Genomic DNA, 10,957 nt, shown 5'->3' with positions numbered 1-10,957 from the left:
GCAGAGCAAATCCAAGCGCGAGCAGTGACTATTTGAGTGTGAGAGCAAGGTTTTGAGGGAAATTCTTACAAAATCTGAACGTAATATCAGTGAGAAATGCTCTGAAATTGAAAGAATGCGCTCTTGATTAAAGATAGGAATATAACTCCATAGTTTTCCTATTAATGACGGAAATATGCTTTCCCATAATGCCATTAGCTGATGGAAATTGTTAAATTAAATTGCAATAACTCGTGAAACGCACATTTTATTAAAAGTTATACCTGAAAACAGTATTTATCCGTGTTTACTTTCGGTATGTTTTTTTCTCTGTCCCTGTTGGGCCAGATGAAAAAGGCAGAGGTAGATTTTAAGTTTAGAAACATTCAGAAACATTTTGAGTTCCCCCTCCCTGGCCTCACAGTGGTTTGATCCACTGCCTGCTGCACGTTAGGATCTGCCCTCGACTCACAGTCACATCAATGTACTAAGTAGGTGGTTCAAGGCTAATTTATTCGCATTAGACATTAGATAAGATAACTCTTTTCTCAAATAGTAATGAAAAGTCATGAAAAGTCAAATAAAAGTTTGTTATAATAGTATAATATAATGTCACGTTAGTTCATGTTTTACCAGTGGCTCACAAATTTACATTATGATCAGCTAATTTAACAATTGTACAAAAGCATTGTATTTCTTTTATATGGAGACACTTTTCCAAAATAGGACATTATGTTTTAAAGTATTTTTGTGGCTTGATTGTAAACTTCAAAATAAATACATGGTTTTAAATTTTGGTAAAGGGTACAGTCTCCATGCTACACGTATTACGATTTTCCTCTGTGGACACACGTCCCCTACCAGTATAGTTGTGGCTGTATTATTTGTGTCCCCTTAAAAATTGTTCTTCGGAAATGTTAAGTATTGTCCCCATTATTGATTGTAAGTCTCCAACTATTTTTCTTCAAAAAATAATGTTTGTTAACCTTTCCAAAATTGAATCAATTTTTTCTTTGTGTCAAATGACGTTTAGCTGGCCTCATTACCAGAACAGGACTGGCACTCCTAATATTCTTGTCTGCGCAAAGACATGAGGTCAGTAACAACTAAATTGCTGACTGTGGCAGACAATAGTGATGTGTTGGGACTACATTCTACCTCAGCAGGGTAACCACTTATATGAAATTAAAAATGCTATAACACAAGCACCATAACCTAGAAACTTTAAGACAACTAATGTTACTTTTGTATACATCACTAATTTAAGATTTCAAAGCCAAAAACCAGTCAGTATCAGGATTTTGTAAACATGTTCAGATATTTTTGTAATCAGATATATTCTACTAAAAGAGACGAATTAGGATTTTACCTGTGTACACAAAATATATGAAATATGGTGTTTTATTATTTGAACTGCCTAACAGTCATACCTATAAGTCTACACTGTTAATTATTTCCCTGTTAAATAACAGGAAATAACTGGCAGCAGGGTTACCATTATTTTCATGTTATTTTAACAGTTTATTCCTGTTAATGTTTTTTTTTTACAGTGCACTCCCGTAATGTTTTTTAACAGGACTTTACTGTGAATCACAGAAAAAACAGGAAACAACTGGCAGCAGGGTTACCATTATTTTCATGTTAAATCACCATTTATTTTGTTTCCATTAAATATTGCTTTTAAAATGTAGTGTTAATTATTTTAGCATAGTAATGTGTACATTGTAATTGTACATTGTAATATACATATTCTAGCTTGAGTTAATACAAGAATAGGCATAATACATGACATAACACTTAAGTGAAAGAAAACAAATAGTTCCATATTGAAATTAACTTATTTATTGTAATACAAACACTGAAAGTTAAATACTTACAAATGTAGGCACACATAGATCAGATCAATCACAGAAAAATACAGTACTTCATGTTAATTGCTGGCATCTAAAACAATTGGGGCCCTATTTTAACGATGTAAGCGCATGGTGTGAAGCGCCTGGTGCAGGTGTGTTTAGGGCGTGTCCAAATCCACTTTTGCTAGTTTGACGGCAGTAAAAAGGGTCTGTGTGCCGGGCGCCTGGTCCTAAAGGGTTGTACTTAGTGTCTTCATTAATCAGAGGTGTGTTTTGGGCGTAACATGCAATCAACCAATCAGAGATCATCTCCCATTCATCAACCAATCAGAGATCATCTCCCGTTCCCTTTAAAAGCCAGGCGCGTTTGGACCTTAGCGCATTCCTGTTATGATGGAGGATTTACACCATAATATTTTTATTAGTAATCTTCTGCATGTGTGTGTGTGTGTGTGTGTGTGTGCTGCTGTGCGTCCCTGTGTGTGTAACTTTAGACTAGGTTTTTGTTGGTCAATGGCGCAATCACTTCCTGCTGCCTCAAGATCCCAGAATACACCTGAACACACCTCCCTGTAAGACCAGCTCAGCCAGAATGCATGTTCTTACAGGGATGCACTCTGCATGCTGGAGTGTATTATACAGGTGCGTTCTGGGCTTGCTGGTCACCTGAACACGTAAGACCAGCACGGCCAGAACGCACCTGAACATACCTCCCTGTAAGACCAGCACGCCCAGAACGCACCTGAACATACCTCCCTGTAAGACCGGCACGCCCAGAACGCACCTGAACATACCTCCCTGTAAGACCGGCACGCCCAGAACGCACCTGAACATACCTCCCTGTAAGACCGGCACGCCCAGAACGCACCTGAACATACCTCCCTGTAAGACCGCACGCAAACGCACCTGAACATACCTCCCTGTAAGACCGGCACGCCCAGAACGCACCTGAACATACCTCCCTGTAAGACCGGCACGCCCAGAACGCACCTGAACGCACCTCCCTGTAAGACCGGCACGCCCAGAACGCACCTGAACACACCTCCCTGTAAGACCGGCACTCCCACAACGCACCTGAACACACCTCCCTGTAAGACCGGCACGCCCACAACGCACCTGAACACACCTCCCTGTAAGACCGGCACGCCCACAACGCACCTGAACACACCTCCCTGTAAGACCGGCACGCCCAGAACGCACCTGAACACACCTCCCTGTAAGACCGGCACGCCCACAACGCACCTGAACACACCTCCCTGTAAGACCAGCACGCCCACAACGCACCTGAACGCACCTCCCTGTAGGACCGGCACACCCACGACGCACCTGAACGCACCTCCCTGTAAGACCAGCACGCCCAGAATGCACCTGAACACACCTCCCTGTAAGACCAGCACGCCCAGAACGCACCTGAACACACCTCCCTGTAGGACCGGCACGCCCAGGACGCACCTGAACGCACCTCCCTGTAGGACTGGCACGCCCACAACGCACCTGAACGCACCTCTCTGTAAGACCGGCACGCCCAGAACGCACTCCTCCTGTAGGACCGGCACAATACACGACGCACCGGAACGCACCTCCCTGTAAGACCAGCACGCCCAGAATGCACCTGAACACACCTCCCTGTAGGACCGGCACGCCCACAACGCACCTGAACGCACCTCCCTGTAAGACCAGCACGCCCAGAATGCACCTGAACACACCTCCCTGTAAGACCGGCACGCCCAGAACGCACCTGAACACACCTCCCTGTAAGACCGGCACGCCCAGAACGCACCTGAACACACCTCCCTGTAAGACCGGCACGCCCAGAACGCACCTGAACACACCTCCCTGTAAGACCGGCACGCCCAGAACGCACCTGAACACACCTCCCTGTAAGACCAGCACGCCCACAACGCACCTGAACGCACCTCCCTGTAGGACCGGCACACCCACGCACGCACCGGAACGCACCTCCCTGTAAGACCAGCACGCCCAGAACGCACCTGAACACACCTCCCTGTAAGACCAGCACGCCCAGAACGCACCTGAACACACCTCCCTGTAAGACCGGCACGCCCAGAACGCACCTGAACGCACCTCCCTGTAGGACCGGCACACCCACGACGCACCTGAACGCACCTCCCTGTAAGACCAGCACGCCCAGAATGCACCTGAACACACCTCCCTGTAGGACCGGCACGCCCACAACGCACCTGAACGCACCTCCCTGTAAGACCAGCACGCCCAGAATGCACCTGAACACACCTCCCTGTAAGACCAGCACGCCCAGAATGCACCTGAACACACCTCCTGTATGACCAACATGCCCATGGGCCACAGATGGGCACAGGTGAATTTGCTATTTAAACGACGCGGGCGCCGGATGCGAAATTGACAACTGCGTTGGTCTTAAACTAGCAAGATATGGCCCTAAACCACAACATTTAATGTTCCCTGAACTGCTAAAATTATGCAAAAAAGACTCAAACCAAGGACATTCCCTTTGACTCCTGGTCACTCAAAAATGCTACACATAGGCTGATTAATCACAGGTAAATCTCATGTTCTCATGTTCATGGCTTAAAAAGTAGCAAATACATTTTTTTAAACACATACATTGTTCATTATAACAAAATACTGAACCTCAACACTTAATGTTAACCAAACCACTGAAATTCAACATGTATGAATACATTCAAGCCAAGACTTAACTCTTAACTGGAACTCCTGGTCAATAAAGAGCAATAAACAATAAAAACACTGTAACTGCATAGACCACTAACCATTTTCTCAAAGCACACAATGAGGATCCTTTGGAAAGTCTTGGGTCTGTATATGAGAGAGAGAGAGAGAGAGAGAGAGAGAGAGAGAGAGAGAGAGAGAGAGGTTCCATAATTTCACCTGGCTTGACCTAACAAAAGCTCATTTCAGCACAAAACAGAAGGGATAAAATTAATTGAAAGAATGGCAAAGAGCATGACAGAGGTTCAGCATTCTAACTTTAAAAAGAGAGTTGAGAATGAATTTCCCTAGCCTCCTGAGTCATTGCTGTTTGAACATATGTGTAATGTATAAATCTATCTCACCTTTTTCAAATGAAATCCCACTGGAAGTCCATGAGTCTGCGCAAGAGGCTGGCGACGTGTGAATTGACCGTTCTTCGTTTTTTCCCCTTTGCAGCCTTTGTCCCTTTTTCTGGGTTTATGCCCACAAAGCGTCTGAAAAATTATACACGGGTTGGAAATCTAGTAATTCACACAGACTAACAGCACAACAAGACAACAAATGTACATGAACTATCCTGAACATACTATCCTATGCGTCTATGAATATTGTAAGTTGCACTAAAACTTTCTAAAGCAAAGTTAATTGCTAAATCCCATCACCAGACCTGCTGAAACCATGCTTGAGCCACAGCTAGGCCATAACAAATGCAGGTGTTAACAGACAATATCTTACCTCTGGATGAATTCAAGTGTGCAGGCTGCCTCCTCTTGGTACTGTAGGTTGAAGATGTAAAAACAGGAGAAAAAAGACGCTAGCCCTGTCACAAAGGTGGACTGGATCCCTTCGCACACAATCTGGCCCTCAATGCTGAGCATCCAGCGTTGGAAGCGGCTTCCTGTTTCTCCTGAAACAGAAATTTTTTAACTGTCAAATTTCTGTTTTAGTTTTCATTTTGAATACAGAGTTTAGTTTCATACCATTTAATTCCCTACATACAACACTAAAGCCAACTGTCCTATCTAAAACCAACTTACCAAGAAGTATCAGACGAGGCGTTGCAGGTAAAGAGAGTGAACTCTCGAGGTCAGCTGCAGTGGCATATCCCTAGGAAATAGAACAAATTAAACACAATATTAATGAAATAAGACTATCACTGAGTGAGATAGATATATATATAGATAGATAGAGGGAAAGACAGGAAGATAGATAAAGAGATAGAGGGGGATATAGATAGAGGAAGATATAGAGAGAGATAGTGATGGATAGATAGATAAAAGAGAGAGAGATAGATACAGAAATAGAGGGAGAGAGAGAGGGAAAGTGGCAGATGGAGAGATAGAGGTAGAAATAGAGAGACAGAGAGAAGGATAGAAATAGATTGATAGGGAGATAGTGATAAAACAGAGATAGATACAGGGTAGGTAAAGAGAAAGAGAGAGAGAGAGTGAAACAGATAGGTAGAGATAGAGGAATAGATAGCGATAAAGGCAGAGTGAGGGAGAGATAGATGGTCAGAGAGAGGTATGTGTGCATTTGTGTGTAGGGGGACTTACATCTGCAAGAACAATGAGTCCTGAGACATCTTCGGAAAAGTGAGACAGAAGAAGATGGATGACTTGATAGGACAGCTCGACATCATCATCAAGCTGACGAAGAACTTCCTTCATCCTTGCATTTGTCGGTTTAGTCTTGAACATTTCCACAATCACTTTGCCACACTCTTCCATGGCAAGGTCAAGGCTACGCAGCACAGGAATATCAGTAAGAAGCTCAAAGTGGGAGTATAGTCCTTTGTGACTGAACAAGTACGGCCACTTTGCTTTTAAAGTTGCAATGGTTGGTGTAGGTACAACATTGATGTGGGACCGCTGCAGGTAGAAAGTAGAATCCATTAGCTTCTTTACCTGTGGTCTCTCAGCACCAGCTGTGCCATCCTGACTGTAGATCTCTTCCAGTTGTTGACGCTTGGTCTCCATTGTGTCCTCAGTCTCTTCTGTAGGGAGGCTGGGCTGGAATCTTGTACATCCGTATGTATCAGTAGGCCCTCTCTTTTGTCCATGGCTAGCTGAACGGTGCTGATGAAAACTGCTTGCACGGTTCAGATTTTCGATGCGATTTTTCACTTGAATCAGCAGAGATGCATATCCACCATCTAGAAGCTGTCCATTGTCTCGCTGATCGGCGAAACTTTCTGGGTACTGGTGAACGATATTCCGGCAAACTACAAGGCACTGTGCTCGTGTTGGATTCAGCTCATACTTCCTCATCTCATCGGACATTATCCTGACCATCTGCCGTCGTGCACCTGGTGAAGGTCTCTTACAAGATGAAATGGCAGTGCAAATCTCCGCAGGCATAAGGTCCCATGGCACCTTAAAAGACTCTGGCCATGTTTTCCTTACAGGCTGGGAGGCAGACGGGCTGTCCTCACTTCTAGATGGACTGATGATTGATAGACAGTTGCTGCTGACTTCGGTGGTGGAGGATGGAACGATTTCAAGGTTTACTGTGATCACTTTACTCTCTAAAAATGACAAAAAATATGAGATGGGTCATGTGAACTTAATTGAAGGCATCAACAAAACATAACTGCAGAATCCTGTCCTCCCCCGGTATATCAATCCAGATCCAAATCCAAGTTATGTTTTTAAATTGTGAAATATACATTGGTTATGAACTTCTGCAAGCCATGATGTAATGGAATAGTACTGTAACCTAAAAAGCAAGCTTACCTATTTGGAATACTTCCAAAAGTTGTCGTCGTCTTACAAGAGGCAGTAAGTCTGCAAAGTCATCCTCTTTTACATATCTGAGTTCTTTAATTGATGTAAAGCCGCCAGCATTTACAATTCTATCAATTATAGCGCTGTGGATAGATTCTGGAATATTTGGCAGTGCCCTAGGCACAATCTCCATCATTTTCTCCAGAAAAGTAGGCATTGGTGAATACTGAGAAGAAAGAAAATGACAATTACTGTCAAATCAGACAATGTGTACTCTTGTAACATCAGAGAAAAAGTTTTACAGTCCATTAGGATTCAGCCAATGAACGAGCTAGTGAGAGAAAATAGAAGTCGTCAGTCATTTGAGGAAAGGTTGGTAAACATGCTACAGTACGGAATTTTGTGGTGTTGATGCTTAATAATGCATTGGCAATGGGAGAGAGGCAAAATATTCAAAACAGCAATCCAAAATGAAAGTAAAATAGCCTGTCTACCAATAACAGATAGAAATTCTATCAATGACTATTGAACAGCTTCAGATTCTCTTAGCAAGGCTTGTGGGACTGTTTGCTCCAGCATCGTGGCTGTACACTGAAAGGAAGGAATGATGTGGTACAATTACTGCCATTTCAGAGAATGTGTATGCCGGTAAAGGATAATAATCAATAAGGTCATCTTGCTTAACACAGCAGTAACATCCCTGCACTGGAGTAAAGCCATAAATACCAACATCATGAAGAAACACAGTCCTACATTTTTCAGTGAGAAAATATACTGTTGAATGATTCTGTATCAGTATAATGACAATCTTTCCAATGACAAGACCCTCAGAGTTCTCATCTATTGACACAAGCATGTTTTTCTTGTATTGTGTGCCTTTGACAGTTGCCTCATTGGCAATCAGTGTATTGTGAGGGCCAAAATCATAGTTTGAAACAGATTCCCTGATGTAGTCATTGAAGTCTTCAAGAAAAAACTCAGTTGCCTTTTCTGCTACAACAACGGGTGCAAAGAGACTACCAGCCTGCAGATAGGCCTGAAAAAGCTGATGCCTCTCTGAAAGAGTTAAGCAGAGGTTTTTAAAGTTATGGAGCTTTCTGGAGCACTGCTTAAAGTAAGTGTGCTTGCTTTCAAATCTCAGTGTCCATAACCTGATTAGTGGACCAAAACGCATTATGAGCTCAGGGTAGTGAGAAACATAATGGTGCTTAGGCTTCAGTTTGTGATTCGGGAAAGCCTCACTCCTGAAACACAAATACTCATCAATGAGGACCCTCAGATACGCTATCTGTCCAGCTGAAATAGCTGGAGCACAAATGAGAGAGACCATTTCTTGCAGTTGTAAGACAAGTTGCCAAACTTTGTTTTCACTCGGTGACTGAATTTTCTCTCCGATCAGTAGTGGTAATAACCTGAGCAGGCACCAGTTTTGTACAGCATGGCCACTGAGTTTGTCACTTCCTGGGTTAAACTCACATGGTTTGTCATTAGCATCATTGCTGAGATATTTAAACCGATTAATTCTTCAATTTAATTCAAGGTATGTAAACTGTTTGTCTACCTTGACCAGATGCTGAATGTACAATGAGAGGTCAGTGGACACAATGCCTTCAAACAAATCATGCCCAATACATGGTGGCAATCCAGGTTGACATACATGAAAATAGGATAACTCATTAAACAAGGAGTCAAATTTGATACCTCCACTATGGGCTAACCCCCCCTTCAATTCTCTGCACATGTTCTCTGTATGACTGTACTGTGCGAGTGGCGGCCCTAGTGAGTGGATCTGCATGGAATTTCTCTCTCTCCATTTCACAATATCTGCAGAAATGAATGCTTGTGCTGAAATTCTCAAAGAATCCGCCAATGTTGTGTGACCCCAAGTTGTCACCACAAATAGCATGCAGTATTCCTTTACAGACCTGTCCATCTGGTAACACTATACCACTTTTCTCAAGTTCTTTCAGATCTTTAACCAAGCGACCCAGGACTAAATCCTGGCCAAAATGTTTGAAGTCTTTCTCTTTGCAAAGAAGAACTAATTGCATTTGATCAGTATTTGACCTATTGTATGGTAAAAGGTCTGCCAGAGAAAGATACACAGCAAGTACTTTGTGCTTTTTTTTCCCTGACCCAAGTGGGTTTACCACCTCAAAAGCATCTTGATATAAGATCAAGCCTAACGACCCATCTTTTTTAAGTGCGTTGTCTGTTACATTCTCCCCATCCCACACATCCTGAAAAACATTCTCAGTTTCTTTATGGGAATGAACTTGTTTGTACTGCTCAAATACAGACTGACTCTGGAAAAGAGCATTGAGTGTTTGGTCTATAGGGACATAATGGGCAAAGCTGTCCTTGCCGGCTTCATTTTGTCCAAGGCATATTGGAACAGGTTCGACATAATTAAATTGACTCTTGAAAACAGTCTTTCTCCGTTGATCTGTTTTTAATGTGTGTGTATTGTAAGTTTGGAAAAGATCTTCCGCTCTCAGATCATCAATTAGAGCCCTAATTGAATCATCTGAAATCCCCATCTGACGTAACTTCTCATCCAATTTAAAAAATATCTGAGACTGGCTGAGATCATGTATTGACTGCATATCTTCAATGATTGTCTGAATGGTGGAGGCCGGAAGCAGTAACTTTGCCTGTAGCTTAAGATAAAACAGAGCAAGATTCCTCAAAAACAGTGAATCTTCAATATTTTCTGGGCTAAACTCCAAATGGTCTGCATTGTCAGCAGCATCAATCGCCACATCACACTGCAAATCACTGTCTCCATGAGGACCACTAGATCCACTTACACCAGCCAGACTGATAACAGAATCCATTAAACTGCCCTCTTCACTTCTTTTATGTTTTCTTGACAAATGAGATGTAAATGTAGAAACCACAGTAAATGTTTTATCACATTGCTTGAAGGGACAAACAATAGTTTGTCCTTCTTTGATGTGCACCTTAAGATGAGAATAAAACTCAGTCAATGAGTCACATTTGGCACGGCAGGAGAAAACATGACACGTAAGATCCACTAGCCTAATCGATCTTGGCTGAACTATAGTCTCCTTATGATGTCTGTAAATATGTCCCTTCAGACCGGCACATTTGTTAAATGTCCTTTGGCAATTAGGGATACAACACTGCAGTACTAAATTGGGTATGTTGCTGTGAATTTTTATGTGTCTCACATAGGCCACAGAGGTGGCTGACTGTTGTCCACAAATTTGGCAAGAAAACATTATGCAAGCCAATTAGACTTATTGATAGATCAACAGTAAATTGCTAGATTAAAGCAAGTAAGACACCATTCAAATTTCCACCTGGTTCTGAGAGATAAATGCAGTGAGATCTTCTTGATCAGCAGTGTGATCAGGGATAGTATCCTGCATCTGCATCTGTAATTAAAAACAAAAACAAATGTAAACATTTATCTACAACTCAATCATAATCAAAACAGTAAAAACAAAACACACAAAAGAGGGTGCACTATGCCAATGCAAATAAAAAAGAATAGCTGTTGACATAGATATGTCACTAGCCCAATCAGTAGTGGCTGTTTTTGCTGGATTTACCTCATTGCTAGGCTTTAGCTACCACATAAAATAGTCACACCCAGGGTGGGAAATTAGCACCTGCCACAAGCCAATGGCGGGTATTTTTTCAAAGTGGCGGGTGACTTTG

General features: G+C 42.6%; 1 protein-coding gene across 1 annotated transcript; it reads right to left on the bottom strand.

Moving 5' to 3' along the window:
* Window positions 1–4,167: 4,167 nt before the first annotated feature.
* LOC120555527 lies at window positions 4,168–10,674 on the bottom strand. The gene is made up of 7 exons (XM_039794273.1): window positions 10,597–10,674; window positions 7,280–7,496; window positions 6,101–7,071; window positions 5,582–5,651; window positions 5,280–5,451; window positions 4,907–5,038; window positions 4,168–4,649 (listed from the first exon to the last, which is right to left on the bottom strand). The coding sequence occupies exons 1-6, from the start codon at window positions 10,669–10,671 to the stop codon at window positions 4,912–4,914; spliced, it is 1,632 nt and encodes a 543-aa protein (XP_039650207.1). The 5' UTR covers window positions 10,672–10,674; the 3' UTR covers window positions 4,168–4,649; window positions 4,907–4,911.
* Window positions 10,675–10,957: the final 283 nt, after the last annotated feature.

This window comes from Perca fluviatilis, chromosome 3, assembly GCF_010015445.1.
Source record: "Perca fluviatilis chromosome 3, GENO_Pfluv_1.0, whole genome shotgun sequence".
Taxonomy (NCBI): domain Eukaryota; kingdom Metazoa; phylum Chordata; class Actinopteri; order Perciformes; family Percidae; genus Perca; species Perca fluviatilis.
The sequence above is the reverse complement of the archived record's forward strand: the minus strand, read 5'-3'. Positions and strand labels throughout refer to the sequence as shown.